This window comes from Lipophrys pholis (assembly GCF_963383615.2).
Source record: "Lipophrys pholis genome assembly, chromosome: 22".
Classification (NCBI taxonomy): domain Eukaryota; kingdom Metazoa; phylum Chordata; class Actinopteri; order Blenniiformes; family Blenniidae; genus Lipophrys; species Lipophrys pholis.
In genome coordinates this window covers 209669-229502 of record NC_137644.1, presented here as the reverse complement: position 1 = coordinate 229502, position 19834 = coordinate 209669, and the positions used below count along the sequence as shown (strand labels likewise).

The 19834-nt window shown below is 44.9% G+C and overlaps 1 protein-coding gene across 1 annotated transcript; it reads left to right on the top strand.

The window, feature by feature from the left end:
- Positions 1-1982: 1982 nt before the first annotated feature.
- LOC308127294 (methionine aminopeptidase 2-like) lies at positions 1983-12888 on the top strand. The gene is made up of 11 exons (XM_080492239.1): positions 1983-2191; positions 7938-8033; positions 8111-8173; positions 8257-8359; positions 8894-9055; positions 9152-9333; positions 10130-10224; positions 10302-10398; positions 11054-11157; positions 11528-11643; positions 11745-12888. Exons 1-11 carry the CDS (start codon positions 2035-2037, stop codon positions 11995-11997), a joined length of 1428 nt encoding a protein of 475 aa, XP_080348365.1. The 5' UTR covers positions 1983-2034; the 3' UTR covers positions 11998-12888.
- The last annotated feature ends 6946 nt before the right edge of the window (positions 12889-19834 follow it).

Sequence of the window (19834 nt, the reverse complement as noted above, 5' to 3'; positions counted from 1 at the left end):
ACTTGGTTTGTTTTGTCAGTGTCTCAGTGTCTCAGCGTCTGACTTCTGGTTTATTTCAGTGTTTAAGTAAAAAAACTGCCAATTCACAAAGATGTGTACTTCTATAAAAACTCAGTTACAGAACATAGAGAACACCACCAGAGAACCAAGAACACACTTATAGTTTTGATGGTTTATCTTACGTTCTACATTAACGGCTCTACATTTTGGTGATAATTGTGGCTTTTTGATACTTTTGTCACTGGAATTATTTTTCAAAACGAAAGAATTTGCCAAATCTTCTCATAATCCAGCACATTGGTGTAGTTTTACCAGCTTCATATGATGTTTGTCTTATAACTTTCGTAATCTGTTAATCTTCACTTTTCACCCAAAAAGTACAAATTCACGGCTCGCAGGAGAAAAGTTGGTGTTTGGCTTTGTTTTGCAACCCTGAGTTGAACTCCGGCTTCCTCTTGTGGCAAAAACTTTGATTATCCATCCATCCATCCATCCATCCATCCATCCATCCATCCATCCATCCATCCATCCATCCATCCATCCACCCATCCATTTTCGCCCTCTTATCTGTTTCCGGGTCGCGGGGGTGGCAGTCTGAGCACCGTCACCCAGATCACATTGCACCTAAAAACTTTGATTAGTTACTCATTTTTCAAAATGTACCAGTTTAAACTGGCTGAGAGTTTTACAACCTGGAGCTTCACCTATAAATCCTGATTCACTGTTCAGAGGGATGTGTTGGAAAATACACTCCAAATAAAAATACATGTTATTAAAGTATAAACCAGTAGTTTCCTAACCTGGATGGATGGATGGATGGATGGATGGATGGATGGATGGATGGATGGATGGATGGATGGATGGATGGATGGATGGATGGAAGGACGTGGAGAAAAGTTCAGTTTGCCTACATTATTGGGGCGTCAGGTTGGGAATCACGTGGATAACATTAAGTCGTCTTTAGAAATTCTCAGTTTGTTCAAACCAAGTTTTACAGCAAACTACCTTCATTAAGATGCTGTTATACTCTAAGTCAAAGGTATAAATAAAACACTTTTAATATAAACCTTTAGGATTAAAGCCCATTTTTGTTCGTGATTCATTCAGTTTAAGATTTATTTCAAATGCTGTTTTAATTCTAACGGTTGCTCAATATTACACAAGGGAAACTAATGCCTCATTTATCCAGATCAATCATTTTAATTTAAATGTCCAACAACTTCGTCATAGATGCTGTTTTACACTTGTTTGATAAGCGACATGATTTTGCCCCCTTGTGGGTTATTCCGGTAGTGCTACTGCAGCGTGGGGCAGAACGTTGCTGTGAGTTATTAAACTGTTTTATGAAAGTGAAGGCAAACGTGTTTACATTTTATAAGACCAGGCTTCAATCTGTGTGTTTTCATCCCACTGCAGGGAGTTTACAGCGTCTTTAAATTATATTCTTATTTACAATGATGACACTGTTGTTTCAGCTCTTTATTTCTGCCTCAGAGTGAGATGTATGATTTTCAGGATCTTTGTTTCAGCTCTTTATCTCTGCCTCAGAGTGAGATGTTTTGATTTTCAGGATCTCTGTTGAAGCTTCAGCTGCTTCAGCATATTTTACTCTGTGTTGCCTTCAGGTAAAGCTCGGATTTTCAACAGCTATAGTTACTACGCTTATAGAAAATAGATTAAGTTATAAGAAATATCGGTACAGAACGAAACATCAACTCATAGGGGTGTTTGGTTTAACTTTGCAACAAAAATGTTTATTTTTCCATTAATCTTGATGTTGAAAAATTAAAACGCACAAACAAATTGACTCAAACGTTTTTAGTGCTGTGATGTTTCCAGGAACACACAAAGTCAATCAACTTATTTCTAAGAGATATGTCATAATTTAAATAAAAATATATCAATTACAAAGATAAAGGAGATAAATATGTACTGTACTTATAGGTTTTATAATTCCGAGTGTCCCCAAAGTGTCCACCGCGCAAAGCACTCCCACCGCCCCGCGCGCTTCCTTTCCCCGCAGAGCCTGCAATCATGGCGGACGTGGTGACGGAGCGGGCCGCGGAGCAGACGGCGGTCCAGGACCGGGAGCTGAACGGCGAGGCGGGGGACGGAGAGGAGGCCGAGCCGGTGGAGGAGGCGGCCAAGAAGCGGAGGAAGAAGAAGAAGAAGAACAAGTCTGCAGCGGCAGGTACTCGCTGCTCAGACTGCTAACGGCTAATGGAGCTAACGTGAAGCTGGCGGAGCCGCGTCACTCAGCGCGTGCGGCCTTCAAAGTAAAGGCGCGTGTGTATGACGTCTCAGCACGGCGATAACTAAATTTAATGTCCGTTATAATACCTGTAATATAGATCTAAATGCATATAATACAATGATTAATGTAATTTCCGTTTCAGACGAATGGCTTTCTAACGTGGGCAATCACATACGCACACCGAAGTACCTATATAAGATAAGATATTCTTTATATATATATATATATATATATATATATATATATATATATATACACACACACGTTCAAATATAACCCCCTTGGTAATATCGATAATTAAATTTGTATTTCATGATTATTTTTAGACAACCTATATTTGAGTATACCCACACATACTAAATAAACATACATGCATACTTACATCATATATCAAATATCTAAGTAACATGAATGATAATGAAGCAGTAAAACTTTTCTAATCAATTTTGTATCTTTTGAAAATCATGGAAAATCTATAAAGTTTATGAATTTATTTATTTAGATATCCTCAGACGTTTCAGTCATTATGTTAAAATTCAGACAAAGAAATATATTCATATACGAATTCCCTTTCTGTGTAATACCTTGACAGTTTTGGATATTTCACTGAACTAAATAATGGCAAAAAACAAGTGTACTTTTGGCAAGTAAGTTATATACAAGATTATTTTAACAAAAGTCTTTGAAAATATGTTGTTATATTGAAATATCGGCTGAAAATGTCCTGATTTGTCCAAACGTCTAAATTTGTCATGAATTGTGTGAAATTATGATCAAATACTCAACTTGGCTGACAAACAAATACTCTAAATGTTGTACCATGGTGGTCGGAATGAATACAGGAATATGACCTCATTCACTCACTTGTTTTCTCTAAATGGTTTAATGTACTCGGCACTGCGATGATCAGCCTTGTGGCTGTTTTCACTTTCACATGTTGTGCCTGTCAGCGAAGGAGTTTTATTGTGAAAGCTGTACAGGAAGTGGGTCTGGTGCAGCAGACAGGCTTGGTGCTGATCCTCTTGTTCCACGCTGGTTGAGGTGGAGCGAAGGAGCAGACGCTGCGGCCGTCAGGCCTCCCGAACTACGGCGGGCTGGAAGCAGAGCAGCGGCACGCTGGTTCAGTGTCGAGTCGTCCTGGAATCGAACGTCTGCTGCCAGCTGCTCCTTCTCCTCAACAGAGTTCTCCTGTTTCCTAATTCTATCATTAGTCGTTATGCAAGGAAAGGGAGAGCCAGCGTGGCTCTCCCTTTATACTCCTGTAGGAACTATTCAGGGTTCGGCCTCCTTCCAAACTCTGCTCACTGAACTGTAGGAATATTTCACTTTTATTAGAAGAAATACATTTATATAGTTGCACCTGAGCAATTCAGTTTCATTAGAATCCTGAGACAGTAGTTAGTTTTTAATGATATAATGTGCAGCTACAGTATGAGGTGTGTGTGTGTGTAGTCCATCTGCTTCCAGAGGTTTGTCTTTAACTCAGAGTACGACCATCACATTGACTTCTTTTGTTTTTATATGTAATAATGTTGTAGTGGCCTTCGACAACAAGGCTTGTTCATATGTGATATCTTGCAGCCCTGTTGCACGTAGGAACAGGGCTGGTCCAATCCAGTATCAGGGTCGGGTTCTGATACCAACGTAATTCACAGATCAGAAATTCTGATCCAACCTGCAGAGGTTTCTGATCCATGGTCCTGGTCTGATCCATGGTCCTGGTCTGCTTCATGGTGCTGAAATGATCCCGTGTTTCCCTGCTGCTGCTCTGCTCGCTGGCTGCAAACTGTGGACTGGATTTCCTGAAGGGAGGCGGGTCTCAATGAGACCAGGAGGAATGAGGCAGGAAATCCATTCCACAGTTTGCAGCCAGCGAGCAGGCTAGGGAAGTAGCACTGTGCTATCCAACTTTTCATGGCAACATGTTGCTGTTTGGAGGGATTTTAAACTCAGAACACCACACAGCAACACAGCAACGTGGATGTTAGCAAAGCAACACAGCAACGTGGATGTTAACAAAGCAACACAGCAATGTGGATGTTAACAAAGCAACGCAGCAACGTGCAATCTTTGCAAAGCAACATAGCAATGTGGAATGTTTGCACAGCAACGTGGATGTTAGCAAAGCAACACAGCAACGTGCAATCTTTGCAAAGCAACACAGCAACGTGGATGTTTGCAAAGCAACACAGCAACGTGGATGTTTGCAAAGCAACACAGCAACGTGGATGTTTGCAAAGCAACACAGCAACGTGGATGTTTGCAAAGCAACACAGCAACGTGGATGTTTGCAAAGCAACACAGCAACGTGGATGTTTGCAAAGCAACACAGCAACGTGGATGTTTGCAAAGCAACACAGCAACGTGGATGTTTGCAAAGCAACACAGCAACGTGGATGTTTGCAAAGCAACACAGCAACGTGGATGTTAGCAAAGCAATACAGCAACGTAGTCCAACAAGACGGCGCTCTGCAGCCAGACGTCAGCGTTTTCAAACTCCAGCTCTGGGAGGAGAACAGCACTGACATCAAAACAATGAGCAGCAGCTCCTCCAGGCTGTCAGCAGGCGATTCACACCTCCGTGAAGCTGCGTCCTACTCCACGCTAAACTCCCTGAAAATAGTCCCAATGGTTGGAGCTGCGTTAGAGCTGGAAACATTGTGTTGCTGCTGCCTTGCTCAAGAATTTCCCCAGGGATTAATAAAGTCATTCTGAGCTTTTAAAGATAGAACTAGTTTATTACGAGATGATGACGTCACGCAGACCCCCACATTGTCCACATGGAAGTAAAATACTTTGTACTGCTTCCTTTACTGTCCTGATACTAACCTCAAGTTGTCTTTTGACAGAATACATGTATACATTAGTACATTTACTGTAGAGAGGAGTTTATTACAGCCTCATATAAAATCAACAGTAATGATAATAATAATAAAGCAAACAGAGCTCTGGTATCAGAACAGTATTGGTATCAGCAGATATCCACATTCAGGTATTGGGATTGCACTGGAAGTGGAAAAACATGGATCGGTGCTTCCCTAGTTGCACACAAACTGGATCATGTGTACAGAAATCTTATTATGTACAAACAAACATGAGCACTTATACACACGTCGTTTGATTCATACTATGAATGTGGTACAGCTGTGTACTTTATGCAGAAATCCTCCACATAATTGACACTAATGAATGTGAGTTTAGTTTTCCAGGCTCTTTTTCGAAGCAGCGAAAGATAAACAACCACAACATGAAGGATGAAATACTAGATTACACGTCGTTTTAAAATAAGTTGAACGTTGAAACGGCTTGGGGTGTCTTGATGCTGTTTGTGTATTTGATAGGCGGCGCCAGGGGGGGCTTGGTGTGCTGCAGCTCCCCCAGGACAGCCAAAGCACCCCCAAGAAATGGGATATTTTATTTATCTTTTTTAAAGTGGTTTATTTAGATTTTTTTGCATGTGTGAAGGTTACAATGTGTTGCCTAGTTAATAAATACACCAATAAAACATGTATTGAAGTATTTTATTTAACTTAAAAGTAGTGTAATCTGATTCAGCCAATCACTGCAGCCCACACATTAACCTCTGAACTTACTACTGCCTAGGTTCAGGGGTTAGGGTTATTACAAGCACTTTTTTCCCGGTGACTGCGTAACTTACTAATACTAATGAAACATGGAATGTTTTTTGGAGGGATAAATGTGATAAAATCACAGAAGTCTTTACTCTAAACCACAACAAGCGACGTAAGGCTTTATCATGACGTCTCATGGTGAGGGGGGATTTGTGACCTGAACTCTGACTCCTGGTTCTCTCTATGCAGGGTTTATTAATCTGTCATTAGATCATTGAAGCAGATCTTGTTCTCTCCGTGGAGGTTGTGCTGACTGGCAGCAGGAGGTCGTGTCTTTGTGTTTGAGGCCTAAATGAAAACTTGCTGTGTGTTTTGCTTCCTGTTGCTAGAAACTTTAAAGGAGACATATCATGCTAAATCCAATTTTTTAGCCCTTAAATGCATGTTGTTGTATATTTAGAGTGTTTAGAAGTACAGAAAAGTTCAAAGTAGTCTCTTCAGGTATATCTTTATATTCTGTTTTGGTCATATTTTGCGATCGGTTTCGATTTTTCTATTCTCTATTACGTTTTTTGAACAATGACGTCACAGTATTCTCAGCGGAACTGCCAAATTAGGACATCGACATTTCGAGCAATCCGCCATTTTTGTTTCTCGCTGCGATTTTGTAGTCCAACCTAAGGGTGCCGAAGTTACGAGAGGATAAGTGGAAATGTTCGGTTGTTGGATGTAATAACCCACAAGCTTCGTTACACCGTCTCCCAGCATCAGAACCTTTTCCAAGTGCCTGGTTGAGTTTTATTTTTCACAGAAATGTACCCACATCTGTGGGTAAGGTCATTTTTGTGTGCGCGAATCACTTTAAGGACGACTGCTTCAGCAACCTCCGCCAGTATAAAGAAGGATTTGCCGAAAGACTTGGTCTGATTGAGCGGTCAGTTCCTTCTATCTATGGAGACGACGAACAGAGCACTTCGGTAAGCTGTATATAACGCTAAAAAGTGTGATGATAAGACGTCCCTGTCATTGTTTTGTTAGCATTAGCAGTTGCACCGTCTTCATATGTTAGCGCTGTGTGCTCGTTTTAGATTAGAATGTAACTTCTGTGTTAAATAGTCGTTGTAATACAGGCAGTATTGTAGTAGTGGGCATGGATGGAGAAGTTAGTGTAAATATAGTAACACACCATTGCGTTACATCCATATGAAGACGTTGTTCTGTAGGTGCATCATGGTCATTTTCATCTCGCTCCGCCGGGTCCGACTCTGGCTCCAACATGTATGGCTGGATGGACAAATCTTCCCTTGTTGACATTTTGTAAATAATGTGTGAATATAAAGTTTCTGCGCCGCTCGATAATTGTATCTGTTCTATCAAACTACAAAGATGGCCGAACAGGGTGGAGTTGAACCGAGTGTCACCTCTGCAACCTGGAGAGGAGGCGGGGTATGAAGAGACCGCCCCAAAACGAGTTGCTCTCAGAAGCACATCAGAAAAGGGGTAGAAAAGGGGCCTGTGGAGCTCTAATAATGAGGAATTCAGACCCAAGCATTGCAGTTCCGCTTTATATAGACCACAACTGTATGATTTATATGTAAAAAGGAAGGATTTAAAAGCATGCTATGTCTCCTTTAATAGCAGAATGTCACTGATGGAGCCAGTGACATTCTGCTATTAAAGTTTCTTTTCAGTGGTGAGTTTAAGCGGCCGGCTGGTGAACCCTTCATCTTTGTCACCTTGGATAAATATCTTGTACAGCTTTCTGTTGTCCTGTAGTGACATCTTGAGGTCCAACATGGTATGTATTGCGAGAAAAGAGAAACCAAACAGCAAAAGTGTAATTTCTAGTCCAGGTTATTGAAAATGGTATATGAAGGACAGAAATGATCTGCTGGGTTGTAAAGTCCTCAAATCAAGAATCTTGTTTATTCCACTGACAATATTTCTTTTCTGTCGGTGTTGATAAATGTGCATTTATTTTGAAGGAGTGGTGGCATGTGTTTGGAGGATCACAGCCTCTCAGATTAATTATGAATTAGGATTAAATGAAGGAGAAGATTTCCTCACTCGGTCAGTGAAGTGTTGAAACTCTGTAACCGTCTGTGCTGCAGGAACAGAGCCGGAGGCGGACGGCATGGCCGAGGTGACCAAACAGCTGGAGAAGCAGGCCATCCAAGAGAAGGACAAGGAGGAAGACGGCGAGGAAGGTAACGGCTGGTCCGCGGTGCGGCACGGCGGCAGCGGCGTAGCGGTTTAATAACGGCTTCTGCTCTTTCTCCTGCAGACGGAGACGATGGAGAGAACTCGGCAGGGAAAAAGAAGAAGAAGAAGAAGAAGAAGAAAGGACGTAAGATGGATCAACCAGAGTTGTTTTTTTCCAGTAAATTGAAGAGGAAGACAGTTTGACATGTTCTCCGTGGTTCTTCTCAGCGAAATCTCAGACCGATCCTCCGTCTGTGCCGATCTGTGAGCTGTACCCCGGGGGAGTGTTCCCCATCGGACAGGAGTGTGAATACCCCTCCACTCAGGACGGGTATGACACACACACACACACACAGAAATTAAAAGCAGTGTGTCAGAATACGAGTTATTCCTACTAAACAGCTTCTCTCTCATTCCATGTTAAACATTAGTCACCAGCACAGGAGTTAATTCCCTTCATCTGTAGAGCAGCCAGGAATGTCCTCTTATGTTTTCATTTCTAAAGACGTTTACTAGATGGATTTCGCCGACACAGTGCTTTTCCACATTTTACATTATTAACACACCAGATATCAGGGGGATCAAACCTGCAACCTTCTGATTGAGACTGATCCAAAGTTGCTCCTAAACACCTGATTTAGTTTTATTTTGTACTAAAAAAAAAAACATCACCCAGGAAATCACAGGAACTGGTATTAACGTGTTTCAGTGTGAGGGGACGATGACGACAAGCAGCACTCAAACGGGAGCCTTAAAAAAAATACAGTCCATTTGAATTATTGAAGGATTTTCCTGAGAGCTGAAGGTTCCTGCTTCATGTGGTTCCGATCAGCTCAGATCTGAAGTGTGTTGGTGTGTGTTGCAGGCGCAGCGCGGCGTGGCGCACCACCAGCGAGGAGAAGCGAGTGCTGGACAAGGCCAACGAGGAGGTGTGGAGTGACTTCAGACAAGCGGCCGAGGCACACAGACAAGTCCGGCAGCACGTCCGTAGCTTCCTCCAACCCGGCATGACCATGATCGAGATCTGGTGAGGATTCCAACCGTCGCCTCTGTGTTCCCGAGGAAACTGCAGCTCTGTGTCACCACAGCCGTTTGTCCTCCTCCACCTCTCTCTCTTGCTCAGCGAGCGGCTGGAGGACTGCTCCAGGAAGCTGATCAAGGAGAACGGGCTGAACGCCGGCCTGGCCTTCCCCACCGGCTGCTCACTCAACCACTGCGCTGCCCACTACACCCCCAACGCCGGGGACACCACCGTCCTGCAGTACGACGACGTCTGCAAGATCGACTTCGGCACGCACATCAACGGTAACGCGGCGACGGGAGCAATAAGAAATAAGTTAACTAAAGCTACATGCAGCCTTTAGCGAGTCCTCGCTACTGGCAGGACTCCGGCCGTTCTCAGTTGGCGTGTTTATGTCATCTAATAAAGCGTGTGAAAGTTGATGTCGGTTGTAGAAAGGGCAGGTTATGCAGACCGCACTTGGCGCTGTGGCCGATGATTGTAATTGCAGTATGGCTGTGATGAGGCTCACACTGATGCAGTTTGTCAAGTTTGACGCTGATCTGACCTTGTTAAGGCCTCTTACCCTGCACTTCATGGTTCGTGGCCAAAGTCTGACGTTAGGCCACGCCCTCAGATATTTTGCTTTGCTCACCAGTCTCTTTTCTATCACCACGACATGTTTCAGGTGATTTGGAATTAGCTCCTAGACTACATTGCGTGAGAAAAAGACTAGTGGACTTCCTGTTGAGCTTTCAGTTTGTGTGTCAGACACTGCTTGGAGTTTTTTGGGTTGTTACTGTGTGCTGATGTTCGTAGCTCGAGGTGAAATGGCATTTTTTCCAAATGAACAGGTGGCGTTGTTGAGCCATTCTTCCCGGTCACCAGTGTGATTCCTCCGGATGATGAGTGTCGCAAAAATGTGGCGTTTAAAGTCATTGAACAACCACAAAGTTAGAAACAAAAAGCAAAGCGTTTCCTCCGGACAGCTTGTCCAGCTAGAATGGGCTCCGCCCCTTTGTCCCCTTCTGGCTGCGTTCGTCCTAAGACAGTGGAAATCAAAACAGTCAATGAATCAAGCACCCTGCTGTGTGTCTGCAGGGCGGATCATCGACTGTGCCTTCACCGTCACATTTAATCCAAAGTTTGACAAGCTGCTGGAGGCCGTGAAGGACGCCACCAATACTGGAATCAAAGTACCACAGTAACACACACACAGTAACACACACACATAAGCACCTCTTGCCGTCTTCATGCCCTCGCTCCTCCTCAGAACGCCGGCATCGACGTACGTCTGTGTGACGTTGGAGAGGCAATCCAGGAGGTGATGGAGTCCTACGAGGTGGAGCTGGACGGGAAAACCTACCAAGGTACCACATTCTCTCTCCCACTCCACGTTACAGTAACTTTTAGAGTAACTTTGAGAGTAGTGTTTCCTCTGAATACAACCGTTAGGATGTGGAGCGCAGACGGCCTCAGGATTAAAGTCGTGTGACGAGGAGAAAAAGCTTCGATCTGACAACACCTGCAGTGAATAAAACTGTTGCTCGTGATCCCAGAAGATTTAATAAACTATTTGCAGTTTTTAGGAAATCCAGAAAGTTTAAGATTAACATGTTAGAATGGTTATATTCTAAAACGTGATGCACTTTTAATAAATTCCCTGTGGATGTGCCTTTTTTTTTTATCTATTCTATTCTGAATTTGCAGTTTGTATAAAACATTTTTTAAAAAGTGCAGCAGACTAATAAGTAATCTGCTCCACAGACTAAAAATGCAGCTTTCATTCAGCTTTAAAAACATTTAATGCTTCAATATGTCCAAATGCAATTTTATGTCTGTATAAACAGACTAAAGATCAAAGCGATTGAAATCTTTTCTCAACTTGTTTTTAACTTTTTTCAAGTGAAAATCTTCTTTCTGCTTGGATGAAACCAGAATGATGATCTCAGACTTTTTAACTCAACTGTTCTGTTGGAGTTCAGTTTTTTATTGAGCGGTTTGCTGATGTGTTCTGTGTTGCAGTGAAACCGATCAGAAACCTGAACGGACACTCGATTGGTCAGTACAGAATCCACGCTGGGAAGACGGTGCCCATCGTTAAAGGAGGAGAAGCCACCAGGATGGAGGTGAGGGCTGCTTCACTTCCGTAGTAAAAGAACTGCCAGAAACAAAACATGAACCACACGCTCAGGAGTTCTGGAGGCTGCATCTGGTTCACAGTGAACAACGCATGTTCCTGATCAATGATCTGTCTGGAAAGGAAAACACTAGAAAATCCTCAAATTAAATATTTACCATATTTTCTCCAGTATAAATCACACAACTTTAGGGGGAAAAGTGACTTGTAGTCCAGGAAATACGGTAAATGCCCCTTTCCTCTCCTCCAGCCGTGTTTCCAGTTTCTAATCGTCTGGATCTACTCTAATGATAACTGATGTTTCTGGATCAGACGTCACGTTTGAGGTTTTTCCGTGGTGTTTTGTCGACGTCCTGCAGGAGGGCGAGGTCTACGCCATCGAGACATTCGGCAGCACGGGAAAAGGCGTCGTCCACGACGACATGGAGTGTTCCCACTACATGAAGAACTTCGATGTGGGCCACGTACCAATCAGGTGAGTTCTCCTCGCATCTTCGTCACTTAGGAAAATTTGTTTGATAACAAAACCAAACACGTTTTTGGAGTTGGACCTCACTTACACCCCCCCTCCCCCAGACTTCCCCGTGCGAAGCACCTTCTGAACGTGATCAACGAGAACTTTGGGACTCTGGCGTTCTGCCGCCGCTGGCTGGACCGTCTGGGCGAGAGCAAGTACCTGATGGCCCTGAAGAACCTGTGTGACCTGGGCATCGTGGATCCCTACCCCCCCCTCTGCGACACCAAGGGCTGCTACACGGCTCAGTTCGAGCACACCATCCTGCTCCGGCCCACCTGCAAGGAGGTGGTGAGCCGGGGGGACGACTACTGACACCCCCCACCCCCAGAACCCCCCTCTATCCACCCTGCTACAGCACAACGCCCTGAATGCTCCCACCGCGCAGAGCCAGACCCCCCCAACCTCCTCCGAAACAGGCGGCGGACCGGGAGTAGAAATAAGTTGAAGCTGCCTCCATTGGGGGGGGGGGGGCTCTGGTCCTGCAGCTGCTTGTTCGGCTCCGTGTGGGGACTGTTGCACCCCCACCCTGTGTGCTTGGTTTGGAACGCACCCCAAAAAGTTTTTGTAAGAAAAAATAGGATTAAAATCATTTTGATCGTTGTGGCTCGTCTCCTCACTGATAACACTCAGTAACTAATACATTTATTACTTTAATTCTGGAATGTTTGTCTTTGGTTCCCAGGAGTTCTTCCACTTCATCACACTGCAAAACAGACGGAGATTAAAATGTGTTTCACAATGTACCATCCTGACACAAGTATTGACAACAAGAGTAATCTTTCTGAGGTACAACAAAGGTTGACCTGTACTAAGGAAAAAAAACTTTGCGGATCAACAGGCGTCTGGCTGCAGGACCTCCACTCAGGTATTTCCGATGCAGCCTCCACTGTGAGGCTCTCTCCCTCCACTGTGAGGCTCCCTCCCTCCACTGAGGCTCCCTCCACTGTCAGACAGGGAATGACACATTTAACCCAAACGTGCAGGCACGAGCTGCATAGCAGTAAGTTGCTACTTTTAAATTTCCTGAAAATGTTATGAATGTATGGTTTCTTGCGTGTGCTCGCCGTTGATATACCTGCTGTAAACTAACATACTGTATATCAATGATGCAAATAACAGCGTGTTACACCAGTGGTTTACGTTACAAGTCCTTTTAAAGCTTATTAATTCTACTGATGGATTGCATTAAAGCACCGTAGGTTGAACCTTTTTCATTACATAACGTAAATTAACTTTGAATATTCTCCGATGGGTGAAACCGTTTGTAAAGAGTACAGCAAGCGATAAACCCTCCATGAAGTAGCTAAAGCATTGCAATGAAGTAGAAAAGGCGTTTTCTTCAGCTCGTGAATGTTTTAGAGAAGCGTGGTTCTCACAGGACAGCCAAAGTATCAACAAATTATGTAAAGCAACATGATTCATTACTGTACTTCAGGGGCATGGGCAATTTGTTCATAAGGGCAATCAGGCGACACCCCACCAAAGGGGAAAAAGGAGGGATTTTTTTCTATCATATTCTTCCATATTGTTGGGATTTATGGTTGTTTATTAGCATTAAATTACTGTAATAGATTACTGAAAGTAAATCACGAAGTAATTTATGAAAAATTGAAATTATAAATTGAAGTAAACGGTCATTTACTCATTAACAACTAAAGTAATTGAGTAATTACTTAAACATGAATTATCAAAAATAATGTATTAATTAAAAAAATGTATTTGCATAAATGTTTTTCATATTAATAATAAATTGGGGCACCACCAGATAAACTGGAAATAGCTAATACCAAAATATCAGTCTCATTTGTAAAAAGTTTATTTAAGTTAGTCAATATTTCTGCATAAAATATAACAATCTTAAGTAAAATGGAAGGTGTGAGATCCGCGCACAGACTGTTACAAACCAGTGAATTGTCGACAATAAATACACAATAACGTTGGCAGGTCAGTGTGGTGACCGTGACGACCACTAGGGGCGTGCGGCGGCACGCAGAGGGAGAGCGCAATGGCTTGAGGCGTCCACCAGGTGGTCGTCAAGAGGGATTGCGATGACCCACGCGACCACTAGAGGCGTTTGACTCGCTTTTTCTGGGGATGCGGCGGTTGCGTAGCGGCCAAATAAACAAGACGTCCGTCGAGCACGCATGCGCGAGGGCGGGCTCGGAGCGAGGCAGTCTACCGAGGGCGTAACGAACAGGCGGTTCCATTGGCCCAGTTCTGAGCGCCGGAGTTCTAAGTGGATGTCGGGACATGCTTAGAACTCTGGTGATCGAGGCAGATGTGGTCTTGCAACAGATAACAGTTGGTTGCTACATGTAGCTGTGCGTGTCTGTGAGCTTATCTGATCAGATAACAGGAGCGCAGGGCTGCGAGCAGATCCGGGTTAGTAGAAGAAGGGGGAAATGAGAGAGAACGAAAGAGAATTTTGGCGACGCTCGGTTCTGAACCCTGGTTCCTCCACACAGAACTTCCAGTGGACTGGAGCTCACTTGGACCTCTGGTTCTTAGTTGGAAAACCCGATTCCCGGACTTGGTTGGTGCGGGTGAACGCGCGTACACAAACATATGAGATGCTGCGGCCTTCTCAGCAGCACATTGAAACACATTGCATGATAGCTTCACGCTAATCTAATCATCTGCCCAGGCAAAAGCTCTTACTGTCCGGTTCTGCTGTGTTGGACAGCACCGTCCGTGGTGCTGTGCGGTTCTGTGAGGCTGCGGTAACTGGTTGTTACCGGGTCTGAATTCAGCGTCCTGAATTCAGAGGCCTGGCTTCAGCTGCAGTAGTGCAGCTGAGAGGATGAGAGGAGACTCTGGCTCAGAATCCCCCCAAAAAAGAAAAAGGCAACAGATGTAGTCCAAACTGCGTCCTGCTCGTCCAGCGGGCTGGCGTTGGTTCTGTCTGTAACCCAGGTCCATAAAGCCCGAACTAAATAAAAGCGATTATATTAATAATTATATAAATCATGTTATTTTATTTTACTTTGTTTTATTTTCTTGGGGTTCAGATATATTAAGACTCTTAATTTGAAGAAGTCACGTCGCAGTGGGGACCATGTGACCAGGCTGCTGTATATGAGACGCTCTGCAGACACGGAGCGGGCAGCTTGGAAGGAGAAAGAGAAAAAGAGCCAACGAAACTAGTGGAAAGAGTTCCCAGTTGCTCGGATATTTAGAAAGGCTATCGAAATCTTGTTGTTGCAACCTGGTTTGCCCTGGTGACGTGGTTGGTGCACACTGTTGAACGGGACTTGGTGAGTGGAAAAAACAAACTTATTTTCATATTAAGGATATTTTCTCCATTTATTTATTTTGTTTTATGGACATGGAGAGCTATTATAGCAGAATTATGTTACTTTTGTGGATGCAAAGGGTAAATTGGATGCGTAATTGAAGCGCAGCCGTGATGTGTTTTTCTCTCCGCCGTGATGTCGGCTGGAATGTCGGCTTAAGTTAAATTAAGCTGAAATTTTTACTTTTACGGACTTTTAATTTAAAGCCATGGAATGTGAGATTTAAGTTACCTAAGCATATTATTTCGTTCATACACCAGGCCTTTTAAGGTTGGACCAGGAAAATTCTGACATTTGGTCAGAATTTGGACTCCAGGTACAGGAAACCCGATGGCAAGCCACCTGAGGAACCATTGAACTGTGTGAGTCCTGAAAAGCAAACCCCCTTTTGCTGGAGGTTCTGTGGGTTCATCAAAAACTGGTATTTCTCCACACTCCTCTGCAACCTGCAGCGCTCTGGGAAACACAGGATTTATGCATGAAGGAAAAGAGACAATTGATTGTTCAATCGTTTGCTGAATTATTTTGAGTTGTGATTTTCCTATTTTTGAAATGCAAATTGGAGTTAAATGAACTATGGTTGTAATTTCTGTGCAAAACTGAAATGGTTAATAATTGAAAAGAACCCTAATCAACTGGAATTAGAATTTTGGAACCTAAGAAATTTACTAAAATTCCAAATAAACCATGAGTTAACTTGAATAATAAAAAGGGAAAGACAAACCTTGAATTTAAATAATCTAATCCAAGTGCAACTACTATCTCAAAGCCCTAAAGGGCTATTCCTCTAAAAAGGGGAATTGGAACTTGTTCAATGTATGTCAACTGTTGTTAATTGTATGTCAACTGTTTCTGTTTTAATTTTATAAACTTAAGCTGGCAAAAATTCAAATTATTCTCTGGTCTGTGGTCTTTGAAGTATGTGGTACTCATTACTGCTCCAGTAGTCTAACCTAGCACTCACCCTAGTACTGATTTAGGCACTGTAATTACTCCAGAAGTGTTACATGTCCTTTGGACCTACTTTGGTTCCCTCTTTACCGTACCGAGGCAGCAGAGACGTGTGTCGACGTGTTGGTAGGAAAAGCTTCACCAAGCTTGAATTTCAGACCCCTGTGGTGTTCGGTTCGGATTCGACCATCACCATTGGTTGTTAACCTGGGGGTTTGGAAAACTTCCGGAGTCTCTGGCTCCTTCCCTGCTGTTTTATGGCCTGTTCATTGTCCCTGGTGTTTCTCCTCTGGGGGAGAATCTTCTATACAAGTTCACTGGACTCTTCAGCCCAACATCCCCCCTTTGTTCCGAAGAGTGGGATGCTGGTCGCAGTCTTTGGAGCAAACCTGGGCCATATAGTCCATATGATCGTGGAGTCCATGTGAACGTCCGAATGTCCTGGAAAACATCATGTCTACAACAGTCCAACAGTTCATACAGTTCATGTGTGAGGCTAATGTCTGGGCAGACAGAAAAGGAGTTAAAAGTCTGCCCAGACTGGTCTCTCTAACTACCTACTACCACAATACTCATTTCGTACAGTTTGCCAAACATGAATGAAAATGAAGTACCACAGTTGAAGAAAGGAAAGGGAAAGGGGGACAGGTGGTTACAAAATAGTTAGTAGGCTCCTCCCACACCTCCCGGAGGATAGGGATTAGCTCACGACATGTTTGTGGACCAGTTTACAAAAGCGGAGGTACCGGACGCAGGGAATCGAGTCTGATCTGTAACATTTGGAGGTGGTTGCACCTGGGGCGTGCAATGACATCGGCGATGGTTTACCAGTGAGCAAGCGTCCAAGAGCCACCAGCCCTCTGGGGGGTCTTGGTGCACCTGCTCCGGTGAGGAGTGGGAGAGTGAAGTGGGGTGTGTGGAGGTGTACGTGTGTGTTCCCTTCCAAAACCCAACATTCACTACAGAGACTTCAACTGTGCACATTAGGTTCTGAAGAAATCACAACTCTTGGCTCTGTGGATCCACAGAGGTTAAAATAGCACTGCAGAGACAACGTCAGATGTATCTGTGAAGGTTTTCTAACCGTGGTGGTGTTAGTCTGGAGAAATTGCTCAACCCGGGTTAGTGGAGCTAAGTAAGGTAGTTCTTCCTGTACTGAAGCTGCTAACGGAGGAGCTCATCTCCCTACGATCTCCTGTGAGATCTCTGACTACACACAGGGGTTATTTCTCCTAAACAATACTTGACAGAGTCTAAGGCATGCTAAGTGGTGTTAGTAGAGCTGGATATGAGTTTACAGTGACTATATTTCCCTGAACGGTTCAACTCAAGCTTTGTAACTGCTCAGGTTGTCTAAGGAGGTGGAGTTAGATTTCTGATGGTGGCAGGGTTAGTTCATGCACCTGATAGGATCTGAGCATGCTGTCACTAAACCCTACTGATAAAAGTCTCCTCTGCTCCTGGGGTGGAGGTTCTCCCCCCTCGCTAGGGGAGGAGTTAACCTTACTCTCAGGGAGTAAATGGATTGCGTGGCTCTGCTGTGCAGGCCGTGACAACACTGCCCTCTTCTGGTTGGTCCAGAAGGTGCAGTGAAAGGTCGTTTCTCTACCAGTCATTATTCTGATGGGAGTGAACCCTGCGGGGTGGTGCACGGTGGACCGAATGGTCACCAGCACCCGTTGGAGGTTCACCTCTTCATCTGTACCACTGCTGTTACCCTACCGGAGTATGTGGGTGGTGCTGTGGTGGACTTGGTCAATCTGGGAAGATGACTGGGAGTGGTCTGGTAAATGGAGGTTGGTCTCCATTACCAAAATGTCGTACAGAGCAGCCATGACACTGGGGGATGACGTGCATCTCTGTCTGAGTCGACGGAAGGTGGGACGCTCCAGTGGCTGAACGCTTGGTTCAGACGGAGGACAGCAGCCGTGGTGGCTGTGTCAAGGTGGAGCTGGAAGTCGTCGACATGAATGTTAAGCGGGCCCTGACAGACATTTTCATCATGATCATGATGACTGGATGGGTTAGGGTCGTGGCGAAGGCTTTCTTGCAGTGGGAGGTCTGTATCTCCACACTGTTAAGAGGTCTGCTAGCGTAAGCCACAAGTTTGTCTGTGTCATGTGACTGCGCTGGGGCGGCACTGAGACTGTGAGTGGGAAAGTCTGTCTGGAGGAGGAACTCTGGGTCCTGGTCTAGGTGAGCAGAGTTTCTCGTTTGAGACAGAAAGATGTTTCTGCAGGTGTTTCCCACTCCAAGGGCTTGTCTTCATTAAGGAGTTCTCTGGGGGATCCAGCACTCACTGCACAGTCCCTGGTGGACTGTGAGGAGTGGCTGCAAACCACATGGGGGCTCCTAAGTCCTGACATGTTAGTCGGGGCTCTGAGGTTTTGAATGGCGTGAACTCTCCCTGCTCGGGATTCAGTCCCATCAGCGCCACCTATGAGCCCGATGTGTTCAACTCTGGTGCGGCACCCCTGAACTCTGCTGAGAGCAAGTTTGGTTCCAGCTACCAGAAGTTGATAAAGGACGTGTCGTGTTTCGGCTAAATGTTCCTCAAAGGTGCAGTGACGCATGAGGAAGTCGTCCACATAGATGAGATTGCCGTGAGCGGCAGTGTTGCTCATCGTTGTGTGGAGAAGGATGTAGACACCGATGGTGGGTCTAAGTAGCCGAACTGGCACCGGTTCCAGGCGGACTGGCGGTTACCAAAGGAAGAAGCTAGCTTGTACTGGTTAGCGGAGTCCACCTTCGTGGTCCTGAACCGCTTTACCACGTATGCAGCCAGAAAAGATCTGTACTGGTGTACAAAAGATGGCGGTGTCTTTGGGTCAGTGGGGACGCGCACCGGGTAGAGGTCTGTGACCCCCCTTTCTTGCGAGTCCCGCGCGAAGATCATTTGATAATCGCGGAAGACCTCAATGAATGTATCTCCTCGTTTCTGCGACGTTAAAGCGTCAGCTTCAGCAGAATGTGACTAGGTCTTGGACTCGAAACCTGAATAAGGTTCTTCTGGTCCAGACGTGGTTTGTTTACCTGAAGTGTCTGTATTCTCACCAGAGTCACCGGAGCGTACACAACCATGTCACCTTCGGTGCTCGGTTTTGTACCATTGAGAACCTGTTCGAGGTTAGCATGGCGAGTGCTGGTGAGGGTTTTGGTTGTGACAATGAGGAGGGCGGTGTCATGCATGTCGTCACTGGTGAGGGACGACGGCAGGTTGTCAATGACGGGCACCATCAGTTCAAGGTTGTGACATGAACTGTCAGTTAACATCTCGAAAGATGAAAATGTGGTCACTTTAATCTGACCCTGTGTCAGATTTTGGACCCACGGGTTGGCTGAACGATTGTTCAGCTCAAGAAGAGATGTGTCACAGATCGTCTGGTCGAGATCTGGAATGTGAGGCGAGGAGACGCGTGAACCAGGGACCTTGGTTAAGGTCTGAAGTGACTCTGCTGAAAGTGAGCGGTGGCTCAGAACTTTAAGCAGGTCTGCGTTGGTGACAGATTTCTCTGACCAGGGCGCCAAAGGTTCCTCAGGAACCGTGGTTCCATTCACGTGTGCACCCCCCATGGTGTGGTGGGCGTACAAAGAAGTACTCATGTACAAATAAGAAATCACGTCCTTCAGTGAAACGAGTAAAGAGTGGTGTGCTTGAAACGGGTTTTGGCTCGTCGCCTGCGGCGGTTGCTAGCTGTCAGGGAACCTCGAAGAGGATCGGCGTGGGTCGGACTTTGGAAGAGACCCAAGTATTGGTGGGGACCCTCTGGACTGGATGGCAGCGACTCTGCTGTTGGAAGCTGGGTGGCCTGGTTCTGGGCCACAGGGAGTCGGGCTGGTGACTTGGGACCAAAGGCGCCGTTGGTGGCAGTCAATCAGCACCGCCAGTCGGTTCAGGAGGTCCT